We start from the raw sequence: 21125 nt of genomic DNA, 5'->3' as shown, positions 1-21125 counted from the left end.
TTTTTCTCAGTCTCCTTTACTACATCTTCAGCCACGTCATACCCCCTAACTATGAATGTCCCACCGTGGTCTGTCCTTGGTCCTTTTTTCTCTATATATTATCCCATTTGGTGATCTCATTAGTTCCCTGGGGTTCAATTATCACCTCGATGCAGATTATCAGGTCTATATATCTAGCCCTAGTTTCTCCCCTGAGCACTCCTTCATTATTAATTGCCTATTGGACAATTTGAGCTGGAAGTCTTATAGAAATCTCAAACTCAAAAGTCAAAAAAATGACCTATTATCTTAAAAAAAAAAAGGCCACTCCTATTCTGAACTTCTCTGTTACTGTTGAAGGTACCACAATTCTCCCATTCACCCAGATTTCTAACCTGTGTCATCCTCTACTCCTTATTCTCACCCCATTTAGTTAGTTACCAAAGCATGTCATTTCTATCTCCATAGTGAACAATCTTGTCATTTCTTTCTCTTCTATGAATCCTCTCTTCACTCCTATAGCCACAATCCTCATTCAGGCAATCTTCTTATCTTCTAATTAGTCTCTCTACCTCAAATCTCTCCCTACTCTGATCCATCTTCCACCCTGCCACCAAATTCATATTCCTTCAAGTAAGCCTCAATACTTCATACCACCCCAATAATCTCTAGTGGCTCCCTATTGCCTCTAAGATCAAGTACAAAGCCTTCTGTTAACATTTAAAGCTCTTTATAGCCTGGCCGAGGGCAGCTAAGTGATGCAGTCTTGAAGTCAAGAAGATAGATTCAGCTTCCTGAGTTCAAATCTAACCTCAGACACTTAATAGCTGTGTGACCCTCGGCAAATCATATAAACCTGTTTGCCTCAGTTCCTTATTTGTAAAAGGAGCTGGAAAAGGAAATGGCAGACCACTCCAGTATTTTTGTCAAGAAAACCCCAAATGGGATCAGGAAGAGTTGGACACGACTGAAATGATGGAACAACAACACAGCTTAATTGACCCCTTACTACCTTTCCAGTCTTCTTACACATTATCCTACCCCACCTCCTGAAAAGTCTAGCCATACTGGCCTTTCTGTTCTTCAAACACAATGTTCCATTTCACATCTCTATACTGTTGCACTAGCTACCCTCCATTACAAAACCCCTGGCTTCCCTCAAGGCTAAACTCAAATCTCAAATGCCTGAAATGCCAAATCTCAAATGCAGGAGATCTGTCTAGGTGCCCTTGTCTGATAGCCCCTTCCCTCTATAGTTACCTTCCATCTAATCTTCATGTATCTTGTATGTGCTTATTTATTTACACATTTTCTACCCCAAAGGAATGTAAGGTCCTTGAGGGCAGGGACTACTGTATACTTTTTCTTTCTCCCTAGAGCTTAATACAAAGCCTAAACACTTACTGATTGATTGACTTCATTTTCCCCAGTTTTGAGGAAAAGTTAAGGCTTTGATGATATAAGGCTATCCTTAAAACAAATTAACAAAAGAATAGTACAAAGTTTGGGATCTCTTATCTATCCATCAAGACAAAGGCATATTTCCTACACTGGTAATTCCAATGGTTCAATCATGATGATTAAAGTCTTTTCCCATCCCATCTCCCAAAATACTATGTAGCCTCCTGTTCTTTTATTCAGACAAATAAATACACAATCTAAGAAAAATTTTATGAGAAACAAAGACTCTAGCAGCAGCAGTGCATATATACAAAGGCTAAAAACTTAAAATTCAACAAACATTTACTAAGCATTTACTATGTGCAAGACACTGTGTTTAGTGCCAATGTATATGATAGCCTTGGATTTAAGAAGACTTGTGTTCAAATCTGACCTGTGATACTTCCTAGTCTTGAGGGAAGGGGCTATTTTTAGGAAGCTAGGTGACCTGGAATCAAGAAGAGCTGAGTTTTAATCCTGCTTCAGATTCTTAATTAGCTGTATGACTCTGGGCAGGTTAATTTAAAGGTTAACTTAACCTTTAATTCTGAGACTCAGTTTCCCCATCTGTAAGATGGACATAATACCACCTGTCTCAGAGTTGTGAGCAGAGAATGACATAAGAGAGCTTTGGAACGAGAGCATAAGATCACAGATTTAAAGTTGGAAGGAACTTAGAAGTTATTGAGTCTAACTTGCACTACCACTTTATAAATCTTAAAATTCTATGTAAATGTTAGTTATTATTTTTATTAATACAAAGACAAAAACAAAATAGTTCCAACCCCAAGGAGCCTAAACCCTAGCAAGAGGATAAAGTATAACAGATAATTTCAAAGTATATAAAGAGATACAAAAAGCAACTGCAAGAGGGAAAAAGCACGAACAACTGGGGGAGAAAAGTGGAATCTAGAAGGGTCTCGTATAGAAGGTTGTACCTGAGCTGTGGCTTAAGGAAGCTCAGGATTCTAAGATTCGGAGTGAGAAAGACGGTGTATATTTCAGGAATAGAGTGTGAGTCTGATGCTGCTTCCCTGAATCTGTCTTTCTATATCAGCCAAACAAAAGTACTAGAAATGAAATATGAAGAGATTTAGGCCATGTCTAAATGGTGCCAAAACATCTGCTCAAAATGGGAAATGCAATCAGTCTAATGACTAGTTTGACTGCTTTTTCCCCATTGGATATAATGAACTATGAATTTTGTTCAACAAATATTGATTTAGTTGATTACATTTTTTTTACCGCACATAGACAGCCTCAATTCCAACACTGAGCCAATTCCTATCAAAACAAGTAACAGGATTAGTAATTATGGCTGTCCAGCTTATATCCAGGTAAACATAGTGAGCTGTGTTGAGCTATGTTAAAGTCAGAGGACTGTATTTTATTTGAATTTCTTTCTTTATTGTAATTAGGTTTCATGGTTGTCCAATTGGCCAGGCATTTGAACTCAACTAGAAAGTATGTATTTTGAGAGTCCTTCTTGATCTGAAATATCCCGATGTGCCCCATGGGGTGGGGGAGGAGTCATGTGACCAAATATGCTATGAGTAGGAGAAAACAAGTTGAATGCCTCAAATATTTACAATTTTGCACAAAGAAATAGATTAAATGGACACAATTTTCTTTGGAGATAATAATGATGTTTTTATTAAGACCTAAGCCCTCAATAATGGTTACTGTCTTTACAGAATTTAGGCAAATCTAGAGATGTAGTAATGCATTCCAATGAATCCATCTGTATAACTCCTTTAAGCCTATTTTTCCCCCAAAAAAAGTTTTTCATCATAACAATAAAGTAGAATCCTAGAATGTCAGAGTTGGAAGGGACCTCAGGGGACACCTAGTTCCACTTGTTCCTAAACATAATCCATTCCACAACAAAGCCAATCTTTATTTGAAGACCTCTAATGAAAGGGAACTCCCTGAATTTTGAAAGGCCTCATCCCACTTTGGGCTAGCTCAAATTATTAGGGAGTTGGACTTATTTCTGATACCAAGCCTAATTCTTCTTCCCTGAAACTTCTGCCCATTGTTGCTTGGTCTGCCTTCTAGGACTAAGCACAAGTGACTGAGCCCTCTAAAAATGATAGCTTTTCATCTACTTGAGGACAGCCACCACATCTACTCTGAAATTTCTCTTCTCTACGTTAAATGTAAGAGTTGGGGGGTTAATGAGTTGATCAATCAAATTATTCCATCCACCTAAAGTAACTGCTGTACCTTAACCAGATGAGAACTCATCTTGATTGGGAAAAAAAAATCAATCAAAAGCATGTGAAAAGCCTTTGATCAATCTAGATAGTTCTGATGAGTCACTGGATGAACTGGAAGTGGCATTGCACAAAGAGAGGGCATTTGGAATGGGTAAGGAAACTGTATCATACCCTAGGAATCAGCTATAAAATATTAAGCCAGTTAGAACCCAAGAGATTCCAAGTCCAGCAAGCTCATGACAATGGAGAGGAGAGAAAACTGTTTCTGAGAAGGAATCCTTGGAGGAAAGGAGAGTATCAAGGCTTTTGCTTCCCTCCACTCCTACAATTAGCAAAAGTAGGATTTTGTGGATTTTAGAGGTCCAGAGGTCTTCCTACCTTCCCAACAGTATCTTAGCAGTGTCTTTGGAACAGGTGAACATTTCTCTCTCTCTCTCTCTCTCTCTCTCTCTCTCTCTCTCTCTCCTCTCTCTCTCTCTCTCTCTCCCCACCTACATCTCTACACTATATCTCTAGATATATATTGAGAGACACAGAGAGAGAGAGAAATACCTATATATAGAAATATCTTTTCCTGCATTAGAATATAAACCCCTTGAGGCAGCTAGGTGGTGCAGTGGGTAGAAGTCTGGCCTTAGACTCAGGAGACACATGACATTTACTAGCTGTGTGACTCTGGGCAAGTCACTTAACCCCGACTGCCTCACCAAAAAGCAAAAATATATATTTAGATATAGATGTATAGATAGATATTGATATAGATATTGATATGGCATGAACTTCATGCCCTCTTCCCTTTATCAACATTCTTCTTCCAACGTCAGACCTTGAAGCTGCAGCAACATTGATTGGGAGGGAATATGTGGTAAAGCAAAAGGGCTGGGTTTGGAGTCAAAGGTTGTTTTGTTGTTGTCCAGTCATTTTCAGTCATATTTGACTCTTTTTGACCCCATTTGGGGTTTTCTTGGCAAAGATACGGTAGTAGTTTGCCATTTTCTTCTCAGCTCATTTTACAGATGAGGAAATTGAGGCAAACAAGGTTAAGCGAATTGTTCAGGGTCACATAGCTAGCAAGAGTCTGAGGCCAGATGAATCTTTCTGACTCTAGGCCTGGAACTCTATCAATTGTACCACCTAGTTGAATTTGGGTATAAATCTTCAATCTGCCACTTAACTGGCTGTGTGACCTCCTCTCTGAGCCTCAGTTTCCTTATTGGTCAAATGAGAGTGTTGAACTAGATGACCTCTGAGATCCCTTCCAGCTCTAAATCTATGATTCTATAATCTTTTGACATGGAATTTCCTGAGCAATTGTATTCCTAATGCAAAATCAGCACAGCACCTGGCACATAGGAAGAACATAGAACTTCCTCTCTCCCTTCCTTCCTCTCTCTCTCCCTCTCTATCCCAGGCTCTCCTCATTTTCCCTTCCCCTTCCTCCCTCCCTCCTTTTCCTACATGTCTCCTCTCTTTCCCTTCATCTTTCTCTCTCCTTCTCCCTCTTTTTTCCACCGTGACCACCCAGTAGTTGGCATGGCATGGTGGAGAAGAGTCCTCCATACTTAGCTAGACTCAGATGTCAGACAGAGTTAACTCTAAAGCCTGTGCCTTAAGCCTTTTAAATACAAAACAAAAATCAATTCAATTCAACAAACATTTAGTAAGCACCAGAAAGTTCCCGACCTCAAGAAGCTTATAATTTAGTAAGGGAATAAGACATGTACAGAAAATAATAGTAACAACATTTATATAGCACTTGAAGGTTTGTACACATGTTATCTCATTTGAGCCTCAGAATAACCCTGTGAGGTAGGTACTATTGTTATTCCCATTTTACAGATGAGGAAACTGAGATAGACAGAGGTTAAGTGACTTTCCCTAGTTTACTTAGCCAGTAAGTCTCTGAGGCTGGATTTGAACTCAGGTCTTCCTGACTCCAAGCTCAGCACTCTATCCACCTAGCTATCTAGATATATTTACATCAGGTTTTTTGTAATGGCAAAGAACTGGAAAGTAAAGATGTGTCCATCAATTGAGGAATAGATAAAGAAAGTATTCTATATAACAGAATATTATTGTGCTATAAGAAATAATGAAGGGGACAGTTTCAGGGAAACCTGAGAAAACTTGTATGAATTGACAGTGAAATGAATAGAACCAGGAGAACAATTTAAATATAAAGCTAAAAACAACATTGTGAAGGAAAACAACTTTGAAAGACTTTGAAACCTTTGTCAATGTATTAACCAACTATGATTCCCGGAGATAAGGAGAAGAAGAAGGAGGAGAAGGAGAAGGAGAAGGAGGAGAAGAAGGAGAAGGAGAAGAAGGAGAAGAAGAAGGAGGAGAAGAAGGAGAAGGAGAAGGAGGAGAAGGAGAAGAGAAGAAAGAGGAGAAGAAGGAGGAGAAGAAGGAGGAGAAGAAGGAGAAGAAGGAGAAGGAGAAGAAGAAGGAGGAGAAGAAGGAGAAGAAGAAGAAGGAGGAGAAGAAAGAGAAGAAGGAGAAGAAGGAGAAGGAGAAGAAGGAGAAGGAGGAGGAGAAGAAGGAGGAGAAGAAGGAGAAGAAGAAGGAGGAGAAGAAGGAGGAGAAGAAGGAGAAGGAGGAGGAGAAGAAGGAGGAGGAGAAGAAGGAGAAGAAGAAGGAGGAGAAGAAGAAGAAGAAGGAGAAGGAGAAGGAGAAGGAGAAGAAGAAGGAGAAGAAGAAGGAGGAGAAGAAGAAGAAGGAGGAGGAGAAGGAGAAGGAGAAGAAGGAGAAGGAGGAGGAGAAGAAGGAGAAGAAGGAGGAGAAGAAGGAGAAGAAGAAGGAGGAGAAGAAGAAGGAGGAGAAGAAGGAGAAGGAGAAGAAGGAGAAGAAGAAGGAGGAGGAGAAGGAGAAGGAGGAGGAGAAGAAGGAGAAGGAGAAGGAGAAGGAGAAGGAGAAGAAGAAGGAGAAGAAGGAGGAGAAGAAGGAGAAGAAGAAGGAGGAGAAGAAGGAGAAGAAGAAGGAGAAGGAGGAGGAGGAGAAGGAGGAGAAGAAGGAGAAGGAGAAGAAGGAGAAGGAGGAGGAGGAGGAGAAGAAGAAGAATAGTTTTTACATAGAGTTTTGTAAATTATTATGTCATTTGATCTTCATAAGAACCCTGGAAAGTAGGTGCTATTATTTCTTCATTTTACAGATGAGAAAACTGAGGCAGACAGAGGTTAAGTGACTTGTTAAGGGTTATATAACTAATAATCAATGCGCAAGACCGCTACCTACCTCCTAAGAGAGAGGTGACAGATTCAAGGTGCAGAATGAGACATACATTTTTGACATGCCTCATATGGAAATTTGTTTTGTTTGACTATATATACTTGTTACAAGGATTTTGTTTTTCTTTTAAATGGGGGAGAGAGAAGGAAGAAAAAAATAAATGCTTGTCAACTGAAAAATAAAATTTTTAAAGCAGGCGAGCCACTTTATCACCCAGTTTCCTCATCTGTTAAATCCCTTACAGCTCAGAATTTATGTGGTACAATGGAAAGTGTGGTTGGGTTTGAAATCAGATTACCTGGGTTGAAATCCTGGCGCTACTACTTGCTAACTATATGAATTTAGATAAAATCCAGCCTTTCTGGGCTCCACTTTCTTCACCTGTAATGTTATGGGACTGGACTAGGTCATCTTTAAGGTCCCTTTCGGTTTCAAGTTTATCATATCTAAAATGATAATCTATCATCTACAAAATGTGGCACCCATACTAAATAATTTTTCAATTTAAATTGAATTTATAAAGGCAACTTTTAAAATGAAAAGAGACAGAAATGAGGCACCTCTGGGTAGACCATCCAAATGCACTCCATTAGATTCTCTTCCCAATCTTTGATCCAAAGAGGAATCCAGGCCATGTAGCCAGGTTTTACTGCCTTAAGAGCCCAGAAGATGGGAAATGCCCATAACTTCAAGAGCTCACGCAGAGAAATCATTCTGAGCCCATCTACCGCACACGATGTACTACCACAACAAGGCAAACTGACCTCAACCTATTGAAATCAGCTCTGTCTCCTGGGAACTCAGTCTTAGAGGTAATGATTGATTCAGGTTTTACTTGGAAACTGTGCTGCTTGTTTGCTTTTGCTGCTCAGTGCATCCTGGGGGTGGAAGAGCAGATGATTGCTGTGGTCCTAACATCACTCCCTGTTGTTATGGCAACCCATTTTCTAAACAGTCCTGCTGTTTTCTCCCAGGCCTTTCAGTTTCTCATCCTCTGAAGTCCATGAACACATTGGACAAGGGCATGGTGATCTCCCAAATTTCCACAAGGAACTTTGCCAAGACTTTCAATTAGCCAATTGTCCACTGTCTCCTGACTGTCAGCCTTCCTGTCTGCCAGTGACCCCTTGCTGTGAACCTTTTCCCCTGTTGTCACTAATTAGAAATTTGTGCCACAGAATGTTAGTGAGCACATTATTCTCTGGTGGGCCTTGGACTCCCACGAAGTTGAAGGAGAAAACAAAGATGGGTCTACAAAACATTTGATGTTTGCAGTACAGATAACTTCCCCAATTCTTCCCTTTCCTCATTATGTTTTTCTGTGACCCATAATTAATTCTAGGGTCTCATTCTAAAATTTCTAAATTGGGCTCCTTCCACACTTCTGAATAAAAATTAAGGGGCTAAGGGCCATTAAAATCACCTCTTTTTTAATTACTTAGAATATCCATTTTATATATATATATATATAAAAACACATCTATGTCATACTTTCTTGGTGTTATGGGAGTTTGAGGGGGAGGGAAGGGGAGGAAAAGTTGGTGATCTCTGTATTCAAGCCAAAGATAAGGTGAGTTACTAAGTTTTCCCCAAAAAAATGGAGTTTGACTTTCTCAGTAAGGAAACCAGGGCCACAAGGGGACATTGCCTCATATCCCAATTGAAAGTCCTCCCTTTCCCAGTTATATTTTCCTGTGACCCATAATTAATTCTAATAATTAATAATAATAATAAATTTGCTAAAACATCTACTCTGGGCTCTTTCCACAGTTCTGCTAGTGGCCGTCTAACATCTAGGAGTAGATAAACTGTGGCATGATTCTACTAGATGCCCCCTAAAGCAATCCACCTTGGACCAACCTCTAGTAGGAAAGCAGTCAGAGGCAATAAAAAGATCACCGGATTTCAGAGGATCTGGGTTCAAATGTCTTTTGTGCTTCCTGTGTGAACTTCTGCAAGCCTCTTCCCTTCTCAGGGTCTCAGTTTCTTACATAGTAGAGAGAATGTTGATGAAATAACAAATGCACTGAAATAATTGAGTATTTGCAGGGGGTGGGGGGTACCGAAGCCCAGAGAAAAGTGACACCCAACGTGACACATCTAGCCAGTGCCAGGACTCAGATCCAGGAATTCTGACTCCAAAGCTTTTAGCCACAGCACATTTTGCATCTAAACAGGGAGCCTTGCCATAGACTGGGCAATGCCATTCATGACATCACACAGCCCCCTGCTGGCTCATTCCAGATACTTCATGAAGGAGCACCAACGCACCCTTGAACAATGACATGACCCCAACCATCCATCAATGGGTCAGATGGCTTCACCAAAGTTGTTGTGAAGTGTTAGGATTCAGTTCCAACAATGCAGCTCACATTTCCCTAGCCCCTACAACGCTGTGCAAAGGCCTCCTGGCCAATGACCTCAGATTTCAAGATGGGGCTAGGAACTAGATCCATGATTTCAATGACAGAGTCAGCCAGCCAGTCAACAAGCATTTATTAAGTGCTTATGGTATATCAGATATTGTGCTAAGTAAGCATTGGAGATGCAAAGAAAGATTAAAAACCTACTATCTGTCCTCAAGGAACTCAAATAACTAAGTACACATAAGATATTGTGTAAAATGGACACTAGGTGGTTGGCCTTATAGATATAGTGTTGAACTTGAAGACAGGAAAACCCGAACTTGCATCCTGCCTCGGAGACTTACCAGTGCTGTGACCTCAGGCAAGTCATTTAACCTCTTTCAGTCTCTGTTCTCTCATCTGTAAAATGGGGATAATAATGGCACCTACTTCACAGAGTCATTATGAGCACCAAATGAAATATTTGTAAAGTACTTGCAAATGTTAAAATGCTACATAGATACTGACATTGTTATTATGATCATTTGATCATGACCAGAATTAGAAGAGACCTTAGAGAGGTCACCTTGTCCAATCTCCTTATTTTACAAATGAGGAACTTGAGGCCTAAAGAAATAGTGACTTGCCCAAGGTCTTTGTGGCAATAAGCATCAGAGCTATATTTCAGAATAGGTCCTCTAATTTCACATCTAGCATTTTTTTTCACCGTACCTCCCTGTCTCCCAAAATCAGAGGCTGTATATCCAGGCAAGATGATGGTCCCCAACTCTAGGTACTCCCCTACATACTCATTTATTCAAGGGCCTCAGATAATTTCATTGATCTTGCATTGACCCAAGTCAAGTCTAAACCAGACCAGGAAGGGTTCGGATAATATATGGACGCTCACTGCAGCTTAGCTCCATGACCTTCAAAGCTCTGCAAGACTGAGGGAGAGTCAAGAGACCCTGATCCTGGGCCTTAGGAGCTGCTGCTTCTTCCCAGTGGTGCTGAGAGTCTGGCAGTTGAGACTTCAGTAACCACATTATCACTAGGCACAGGGGGAGTGCCAAGTTCTGTCCTTGGCAGGTACTACTCACCCTGCCCTATTGCCAGAGCCCAGGCCAGAATTCCTTGGCCAGTTATCAGGCCTTTGCAAATGTATTCTGCCTATAGGACACTGAGATCCTCCCTCCACATTAACGTTTTCAGTTGTGTAGGACACTTGATGCTAGAGGCTCTAATCCCAGCAGTTGCCTTGATAAGGCCTTCAGGAATCCCTGGAGAATGACCTATGATAGACCAGTTGATCTAACACTCAAATTGTCCTACCGGACTTCCTTACTGTTTGTAAACATAAACACATAAACAAAATCCCTTTGGGGAGGAGAGCCTCAATAATTTTAAGAGTGTAAAGGAGTCCTGAGATTAAAAACTTTTAGAAGCACTTCTTTTCTCTTCTTTTCTAACTCTCTTCTCCCATGCCTATCCTTCCATTCTTTTCTTCCTTTTCCTTCTCTGCCCTATAACTGAAGCCTACTAGTGGAGTCCAATGATTCCCAGAGGTACTCCTGGCAGCTCGCAGGGATAAAGATGTTAGTGAGCCTTGATTGTAGGAATAAGCATGAGGAAGGAAAAGACTAGTGCTTATTTTTAAAGCTTTTAAATTAAACAGAATCATTGTGGAAAGCTTTGTATGCCAAGCCTCAGGCTATTTTTTGAAGCAGTGGTCATCAAAATTATTTAGTACTGGTTTTTTAAGTATCATATAATCAAGAAACAAGCAAGGAAAAAGAGGAGCCTAGAGTTTGATAAACCCAGGAAGATTAATTACTGGATGAAGGACTTCCTTTTAGATAAGTATTTCTGGGAAAACTGGAGAGTTACTACAAAGTGGGGTGTGTATTGATTGGGAAATCAGCTAAGTGGTGCAGTGGATAGAGTGTCAGGCCTGGAATCAGGAAGACTCATCTTCCTGAGTTCATATCTTACTAGCTGTGTGACCCTGGAGAAGTTACTTAACTTCTTTTGCCTCAGTTTCTGTAAAAACAAGCTGGAGAAGGAAATGGCAAACCACTTCAGTATCTTTGCCAAGAAAACCCCAAATGGGTCATGAATAACATGACATGATTGAAACAAATAACAATTGACTGTGGAATGGTAGCGGGAAATAGTATATTAATGTAATGTAACATTATTGTACAGTAAGAAATGACAAATTTGAGAAATTCAGAGAAATTGAAGGCTTGTACAAATTGATATAAAGCAAAATAAGCAGAACTAAGACAAAAAATACATAATGACAACAATGTAAATTAAAAGATCCCTCAGGGAAGTCAAACTGAATAATGTAAGAGCCAATGAAGATCCTGAAGAATTGAGATAATGAAACAAACCTCCTCCATCATGGCAGAGGTAGGGGTACTTGAACAAAATAGTGTCTAGTGTTCTATTTGAGTATTTCTATTTTAAGAACATTGAGGCGGGTTTACAAGTTCATGGGCTATTTCAATGTCACCCTGGGGTGATATCCTGAATTTAGGGTGGTAGCTGTGGGAATAGAAACAAAGACCAATACAGGAAGTAATCAAAAGGGAGAACCAGTTGTACTTAGTAACTGATTAGATGTAGGGGCTAAGGAAAAGGAGGGAGCTAGAGATTACTTCAAGGTTTCAAGCAAGGCTATTGGAAATGTTGGTATGAAAGGAAATAGTTAAGTTAAGAGCTAGCTATGGAAGAAAGATGGTAAGTCCAATTAGACATGTTGACTTTGAGGTTCCAGCACCCTTTCAGGTCAAGGTAGAAATGTGTACTGAAGAGTTAGAAATTGTGGGACTAGAGCCTAGGAGAGAGTTCATGGTTGTAAATAATCTATTTGGGAATATTATCCAATATTTGAAGCTGTAGGAATGGAAAATAACTCCTAGGAATTACAAAGAAAAAGAAGAGGGATAGATTCAAACTTACTTATCTCTGATCATTCAGATGGGCATAAATGATAATGCTAAAAGGAATCTAGAAAGCATTGCTAAATATTGTAAAATCTTGCCCAAGAAACTGAAGACTTGAGGTTACCACCTGTTGCTGATCACAGACAAGGGCTTCAAGAGAGAAAGGCAGATTTTGGAAGTGAAAACTTTAAGAAGATAGTGTTTGATTACAGGGCTTCAATTTTTGAACCATGTCTTGAAAGGTAGGGATGATCAAGGGGTCTTGAGAAGAAACAGCCAGACAGGTAGAAGATCCAAGACAGAAGAATACATAGAAGAGAAACACAATGGAGAGAAGGTATCCAGAAGAAGAAAATAGTCAACAACGTCAGGTGTTTCAGAAGTCAAGAAAGATGAGCACTGAGAAAAGACTATTTGATTTGATTTGGCAATTAAGAATGTCCTGGTAACTTTGGAGTAAGCATTGTGAAATTGAAAATTAATACCCCACTATTTTGTATTGTGTATTAATTGTTGATTGAGAATTGTTATCTAATCACTGGAATCAGTACTTCTGGATCAGGTTTAGAATTGATTGTACAACTCTCAGTGGTAGAATTTGTAAGAGTTTAACTTCCTTGGCTTCCTAGGGGCTACCGTCTGACCACAAAGACTCAAATTCTATGAGCTTTTGCTGCCCGTGATGGGATGTGAATCAGCTCAGGTATAGGATGTTTGCCCACCATGAGCCTTTCTAGAGGATATTAGCCAACCCATTGCCATGGGCTCTGGAAATGCCCTCTCTGAGTCAAACCCAATATAAGTCCAGCCCCATCTCTGTGTTAGACTAATCACAGTCTTAGTTTAGTTTGCATCACTGGACCTTATGTAACCAACTGTATAAAAGAGTTGCTCTGCCTGTCAGGGGGTCCCTGGCCACTGAGGAGCCTTGGATCCCATCTATTGGCAATTGCTAGCCTTGTTAATAAATTGATTATGTTTGGAACTTAGTTTCTCAGTTTCTCTTTGTTGCAGTTTTCTTAGTGACAGCATTTTAGCTGATTCATAAAATTAGAAGTCAGATGGCAAAGGGCCTAAATGTGAGAGAGAAGAAAGGAAGCGGAAGCACCATGTGTAGATATCTTTCCTTCCATAAAGGTTTGACTATGAAAAGGAGTAGAGATATATAGCATGACACTTTGAGGGTATTGTGCAGTCAAGTGAAGATTTTTTTCAAGCTGGATGAGAACTGGGCATGTATGTAGGCAGCAGGAAAGAAACCAATAGACAGGAAGAAGTTAAAAATGGGGGGATAGAGTGGATGGGGAAATAGATGGTTTCAGGAGTAATCTGCTCAAGTAGACAGGAAGGAATCAAGGGTCCAAGTAAAGAAGTGAGCCTGGGTGAGATGGGCCAACTCTTCCTCCAAAACTGAAATAAGGAAGAAGAGAATGTGGAATAATGTCATGGAGTAGGAAAGAAATGGGAGCCCAAAGCAAACATCTTCTATTCTCTCAGTAAAGTATAAGATGGAGATGGAGGGAGTAGGAGGTAATTTGGAAGAACTGAGGAAGGAAGAAAAAGATTGGAACAACATCTGTGAGATATGTGATGAGTCAATTTGGGAAAAGTAAAAAAAAAAATGCCTTGCTGTGGTGTGGCCCTAGTTGAGGTTAGACAACATAAATTTGTAGCAGATCCATACAGTAGAATGGCATGACTTCCATTAGCACTGCTGAGCAGAGTAGAAGCCAAAGAGGCTGATGATGGCAACACAGGCAGGGGTTTGGCAAGGTATTAATGACTATTTGGCAAGAGGATAAGGAGTTCTAAAACAGAGAAATGTATAAAGTTGGTTCAGAAGGCAGGAGACACAAAGAGAGAGAGATAGAATGATAGGAGGTTATAGTCATATGGAATAATCTCAGAATTCTTGATCACAGAAGTGGAACATTTGTAGGGGATGTTGAGATCAAGAGTCAAAAGCTGAAGAAAGACTAGATAGAAATCTCACACTACTTGACCACACTGCCAGCCCTTTGATATTTTTAAAATTATTTTTCCAAGCATGTAACCAGTATGTAAATAAAAGCTGTAGATATTACTGTTTACTGTATTTTAATTGCTTAAATAAATCATTGTGTTAGGAGCCACAAATACTGTAGCTTTTACTTTTGTTAAACATGGTATCATAAGCATGATTCCTGGAGTTATGACAACCATTCACAACTATAAAGTGGAATGACTTTCTGCAAAGTTTGAAAAAACTTCACTCTTAAGAGAAAAGTCATGTTTCTAAAGTGGGGGCATTTGAGAGTATAATTACAAATGACTTTTCAGAAAGAAAGGAAGGAAGGAAGAAAGGAAAGAAGGAAGAATACCTCCTAACAATAATTTAGCTTGATATGTATCTGATCAAAAAATCCCCTCTACAAAACACCCAACAAATGATCATGCAGCATCTGCCTGAAGACATCCAGAGAAGGAAAAATCATTACCTTTTCCAAGATCACACAGTGAGTTAGTGGCGAAGTCTAGCCTATAATCTGTCTTTGTCAAGGGTCAGGAGAAGACCAACTCCCAAGCTTCATTAAAAAGTAACTAAAGTATGTTGTGGGCAGCAAGGTGCACAGTAGATAGAGTGCTGGGCCTGGAGTCAGGGAGACTCATCTTCCTGAGGTCAAATGTGGCCTCAGACAAATTACTAGCTCTGTGACCCTGAGCAAGTCACTTAACCTTGTTTGCCTCCATTCCTAACCTGTAAAATGAGCTGAGGCAGGAAATGGCAAACCACTTCAGTATCTTTGCCAAAAAAAAACCAAACAAACCCAAACTGGGTCATGAAGAGTTGTACATGCCTGAAATGACTGCACAACAAAGTGTCTTATAAGCAAGGACATTTTTTCCTTCATGGTTCTAGTTTCAAAAGCACTGCCTCTCTTTGTGAAGTCATGATAGATTTGGAAGGTGTTCCACCTGGCTGCTGATTTGCCAGGGCTAGGAGAATTGCACTTGAATTAAAATTCACATGTGTTCAATGTGTACATTTTTTTTCTAGACATGCTAATTATGTACTTAGGTTATTTGTAATTTAACTAGAAAGTTAATTAAGCTAATTGTAAAAATTACAAAATTAAATAAATGACAACCCAAAGGGCAATGGAAAGATGGCTGGAGAGTGTTAGCATGTTTGTAGCATGTCACTGACAAAGAACTGTGTATGAAGAGTGGTGTGAAAGACCTTCTCAAAGACATGTATGACCAGTAATGGAGGTGGGCTCATCATAGATGAAATATGAGAGGCAAAAGGTGCACAGAAAGCAGAAGAGTTCAAGTTGTACATTGGTCACCAGTGACATGAGAAAGAACTAGAGGAAGGCCTTCAATGAGTTGGGTGGATTCCCTAAAGAAGCACTTAAAGAAAGACATAAAGAAGAATTGCTCAAGATGAGGAGGCATGGAGGGCTGGTGTTCTACACACTGGTACAGATGAAAGGGGAGTTAAGAGGACTTTATAGTGAAGCTCACATTTTAGAACAAAAGTTAAGACAATCTTGGATAAAAACATCCAGAATGGAGCATCTGGACAATGAGAAAGGAGCCAAGAGAGAAGAGAATCACATTAATAATGCTATCATTATTATAAAGATAATAGTAATAATTTATTGAAGTTATTATCTAGGAAGTCTCAAGATTTATTCTCAGCTCTATACTCAGGATGAAAAGCAGTCCCTGGCCAGTTTTACGAGAGCTTCATCTGAAAGGGACTTGACCGACATAAAACATCAATTACTATTATTATGACTATCATTACTTAGACCATTCTCAAAAATATATATGTATATCTTCTTTTCCTGGTCTCCTCCTCCTCCCAAGCTGCTAGCTAGTGCCTTCTCCCATGAGATGATCTTCTGTATGTCTCTTGTATGTCTTATCCCCTCCATTAGAAAACCCTTTAAGAGCACTGAGTGCTTTGGTCTTTCTTTGTATTGCTAGTGCTTAACCATAGCGTCACAAAGAAAGTACTTAATAAATGTTTATTGACTGACTGCCCCCCTCTACTCACTCCCCTGCCCTCCAAAGGGTCCATGTATAGATTTCAAATGGTCTGTGAACTTGGATGGGAAAAAGTTACATCTTTATTTCAATTTAACTGGTTCTCTCTGTAATAATATTTATTCTATTTTATGCAATTAAAGGCATTATTCTATAAAGATAGGCTTCACCAAACTGCCAGAGGGGAGTATCACACACACACACACACACACACACACACACACACACACACACACACACACACACACACTCACTCACTCACTCATTCACAAAGGTTAGGAACTTCTGTTCTATAAGGACATAAATACACAATTTTAATTCAGTTCAATTCAACATTTACTAAGCATCTATTATGTGCAAAGCATTTTGACCCCACTTAGGGACATTAAGATATTCATGACATAAACCCAACTTCCAAGCACTTTACAATAATTAAGGGGAAAGACAAGTGCATAAATAAACATGATATAAGGGAGAGCATGATAAGAACAAAGGATCGGGCAGGGCAAAGAGCCATGAGACTTATAAGAAGAAATAACTTTCACCTGGGAAGGCTTCATGGCAGTCGTGGCCGTTGACCCTGGCCTTGAAGGAAGAAACTTTATGAGGTAGGAATGGGAAAGGGGAAATCCATTCCTGTAGTGGGAGTCAGTATGAGCAAAGGCATGGAGATGGACATACATACAAACAGTATGAATAGCCAGTAAAGTAAAGGGGTGGGGGGAGGTGTGAGGGGAGCTAGTTTGATTGGAAAGTAGTGTCCACAAAGAAGTAAACTGAAACATGCCCGGAGAGGCTGGAGCCAGATTATGGAAGGCCTTAAATATGAGGATCAGAAGTTTACACCTTATTAGATAGCTAATGGGAGCCCCTGATGATTTTTGATTGGAAAGAAGACTATCAGAACAGTGCATCTGGAGAATTACCTGGTCAGCAGTGTCGATGATGGATTGGAGAGGGGTTAAGAACAGGAGGCAGAAAGACCACTTAGGAGACCATTATAATAAAGGTGAGATCTAAAAGTATGAACTAAGGTAGTTGCAGTAAAGAGAAAGAGACAGAGATATTGAAGAGTGAGAACTGGACGGATCTGATAACTGAGTAGACAATAACTTGAAAATCTAGCAGGGTCAGAGTATTTTTCCCAGAAGTTTATTAGATGAAACAAGATGATAGTTTGAGAGGGCTAAAAGGTCCAGAGAAGATTTTGTTTTGTTTTATGCTCTTTTTTAATTTAGGAGAGGAGAGAATGGAAGATGTTTGTAAGTAGGTTGGAAAGAGGCCATGGAGAATGATAGAGTAGGGATGGAGGAATGGCATCTAGGGCACAGGTGACTAGGATAACTTTGGCAAAGAGGGGAATTATCCTCTGAGGTAAGGCAGAATGACAGCAGGAGTCAAAACAGGAAGGTTTTGAGATATGACTGAGAGGAGATGAAAGAACTTTTAAGTGTGATCCCACCTGATTTTTCCAGTCATTACTTGCAGTTTGGGCTTCATTTCCCTCCCTTCAGAGTCTTGTTATTTCATCTAAGTACTCTCTTCAATGGTAGACATCCTAACTCCTCCACACCTTAATTAGATGCATTACTGAGTTGTTATGCGTGACTTCCTCCAAAAAAAGAAAAAATAGTACTTAATGGTACAATCTTCTGGTCTCTCCAAATTCAGGTAGGCTTATCTTTGAATAAGAGGTATACCAATACCTGATGACTTTGCAATTTGATAGGACCTCAGAGTTTTTGTTCTGCTGGTATCTCCTTTAGAAGATACCCTGGCTGGTCATTTATTTTTATTTTCACAAAAGAACTAAAAGAGACAGTGTGAAGCAGTGGAGAAAAGTTGTGACTTTGACATGGTTACATTTCGGTTAGAATTCTATTGGTACTACTTTAATTCCTGTATGAACACCAACAGATCATCTGCTTTCTCATTTGCAAAATAAGATTGGACCAGAGAATTTACAAGCTTCCCTAGATGTATGATCTTAAGAACTCTCAGATGCAGAAACAACACAGTGAGTCAGTAGAATTCAAGTGATTAGCCATGCTGGCTACCAAACACGGAAATTGTTATCCAAGATTTGATTTGATTTGATTTGATTTGAACTGATTGAGAAAGAAGATGGTAGCTCCTTTGTAATAAATAGCTGAATGTTGGCTCTTTCTCCTCTTTTCTACAAAATAATTTTTGAAGATTGTGGGTAAAATGTCACAGCATGATGCCAGTTAGTATAGGAGATTAGGTTGATGAGGAGACTCAAAATAATTTCTTACAAGGAACGATTGAAGGAACTGGGGATGTTTAGCCCAGAAAAGTAAAAAAATGTTAGGAGGATATGTCCTCAGATCAGAGGACTTGGGTTTGAACCCCAGCTCCAAGTAAATGCCATTTCTTATCTGTGTGGCCTTAGGTAAATCACTTAACCTTTCTAGACCTAGCTTTCCTGTGTGTAACTAAATGATTTCTAAGGTTCCTTCCATTTCTAAGTCTGTATTCCTAAATATTTGAAGATCTGTCCTGCGTAAGAGGGATTAGATTCGTTCTGCACAGCTCTTAAAGCCAGGAACTTGAACAAATGAGTGGAAGCTAAAGAGAAGTGTGTTTTGGCTTAAGGCAAAGTAGACTTTTCTTAAAATTAGAGCTGTCTGTACGTGGAATGAGTAACTTAATGAAGTAGTGAATTCTCTCTCAGGAGAAGTGTTCAACTAGATGCAAGGTTTTACAGAAGTGGAATCTTGCATATCTTCCAGATGACTTTTTTTTTTTGAGGCAATGGGGATTAAGTGACTTGCCCTGGGTCACACAGCTAGTAAATGTCTGAAGCTGGGATTGAACTCTGATCATGGGCCCATGACCTCTCCACTGGGCCACCTAGCTGATCCTCCAGCTGACTTCTAAAGTCACTTCAACTCTAAGATTTTTTAGATAAGATGGGTAGGGATAGAGATTAGACCTGTGATTTCATTGGCAGAGGGAATTCCTATATGGAGAAACTCTCTCCATTGATTAAAGTCAGAACCTGCTCTTTTAACTTACAGAACTAAATTTAACTAGAGTACTGAAAAGTTAAGTGACTTATTCAGGGCCACCCAGCCAGTATGTCAGAGGTAGGAACACCTTTGAGTAAAATGATTCTATATCAATTCTCACTATTATTAGCCTGTTTTCTTTCCAAATCCTAACTTTATGGTTGGACCTGAAAGTTATTTGCATATTTTTAAGAATCTCATATTACAAAATCATGGGAACTAGACCTGGGAGGGACCTTTGCTATCATCTAGTCTCACCTCCTTTTACACTAGAGAAGGAAGGTACTGGGAATTATTTACATTGTAACAGACAAACATGAATGATCTGGTCGCATTCTAAAATTCAAAGAAAACAATAAACCGACCAGGCAGGAAAACATCTTTCAAAACAATTTTTCAAGGAAACTTAAGAGCAGAAACACTGGTTAAACACGAAATTCTCTTGCTTGGTATTCTGAGGGTTCATAAAATGTATGAAGTAAGTTCGAATTTTGCTTTCTGGAAGAGGCAAAGAGCTGCTTTCTAAGAGTACCAAAATGTGGAGAGCTGAGAGAAATACTGCTCTCCAGTATCTGCTGAGATATAGCATTTAAGCATCTGATCCAAGTCCAAGCAGAGCAAGACCAGATGACTAGGTAGATGAGAAAATTAGCTGGGTGGAGAGGTGATGAGATGGCTAGAGAGAAAGATGGAGAGAAACATGGATGCAGTGGTAGAATGGGGGTATGGGGGCTGGGGGTGCGTGGGGATGGGGGGGGAATAAGGGGATACGCCATTATGATAACAGCAGGATGTCTTCCCACCCTATCTCCTTGTAGATGAACGAACACAGCGAAAATACCGAGGGAGAGAAGTAGATTTAATCCAGAAACTGGGGATGTAATCGCAAAGGAAGCCAGCCTTTGGTAATCAAGTCCCAGTAAAGGGATTTGCTGGGTGAGGGTGCCACCCTAGGGACATGTGTCGCTCCTCCTGTCGATCACCCCCTCCCCCGATCCTAATTCTCGGTTCCCTTCTGCCCAAAGATCCGGCTGGACTATGGGCTGGAGCCCAGGGGGGGAGTTCTGCCCAGGCGTCCTCGCTCCGCCACTGCCCCTGGAGGGCTGGAGGGAGGGATCCAGGGTGAGGGCATGGGGGAAGCCCTGGCCTCGGTGAGCAGCTGGCTCACTTACCCGCGTACAGGGAGCCCTGGTCCCGCAGGCCGCCCGCCTCTGGGCCGCTGTCCTGTTCCCCGGGGCTGAGCCCGGCGGCTGTAGCGGTAGCTGAGAGCTGCAGGTCTGTGTCCGTGTTAGTCAACCAGGTGGATTCGGTCTCTCGGGTCCAGCTCTCGTAGTAGCGGGGCTCGATGGCATCGGCACGGCTCCCTCCGCAGCCCATCCTCCTTCACCTCCTCCTCTTCCTTTCTCTCTCTCCTCCAACTCCAGTCCCGCTTCGGACTCCTTTGGCGGTTGGGTTTGGCTAGACTGAGCCTTCACCCACAGCAGTGGAGCCCAGGGTAGGCAGGCAGCAGCAGCATCGCCCGCCGCCGCCAGCACCGCCGCGGTCCCTGAGCCCAGCACCCTGGCAGACTCAACCCCGGAGCTCTCTGCTCTCCGCGCCCCGCGCTGTGCTCTCCCCCCTCTCCTCGCCTCTCTCTCCTCCTCGCTCTTCTCCAAAGCCCGCCCGCTGCCGGCCCCCCTTCTCTCTCTCCCCATCAGTCTCTCGCCCCCTCGAGGGCCCCTCCCCTTAGCTGCTTCTCCTTCACTGGAGAAGTGTCTCCACAATCCCCTTGTGCTCCGTTTGTCCTCCTCACTCCTGCGCTCTTCACATGGTCAGCCAGGGGTGGAGCTGAGGGGACCCTCACAGTCAGTCTAGCTCCTGGGATTGGATCTGGCCCCCTCTGGCTCCAGTTAC

At 40.9% G+C, this 21125-nt stretch overlaps 1 protein-coding gene across 1 annotated transcript in view; it reads right to left on the bottom strand.

Moving 5' to 3' along the window:
• Positions 1-20837, bottom strand: part of BAALC (BAALC binder of MAP3K1 and KLF4) — a 111030-nt gene extending 90193 nt beyond the window's left edge. The window contains exon 1 of the mRNA XM_020968235.2: positions 20405-20837. Within this exon, the coding sequence (XP_020823894.1) occupies positions 20405-20609 (205 nt within the window). The 5' untranslated portion in view covers positions 20610-20837. The remainder of the gene's footprint in view (positions 1-20404) is intronic.
• Positions 20838-21125: the final 288 nt, after the last annotated feature.

Source organism: Phascolarctos cinereus, unplaced genomic scaffold, assembly GCF_003287225.1.
Source record: "Phascolarctos cinereus isolate Bilbo 61053 unplaced genomic scaffold, phaCin_HiC Scaffold_4;HRSCAF=312, whole genome shotgun sequence".
Classification (NCBI taxonomy): domain Eukaryota; kingdom Metazoa; phylum Chordata; class Mammalia; order Diprotodontia; family Phascolarctidae; genus Phascolarctos; species Phascolarctos cinereus.
This window is presented reverse-complemented; position numbering and strand designations above follow the sequence as displayed.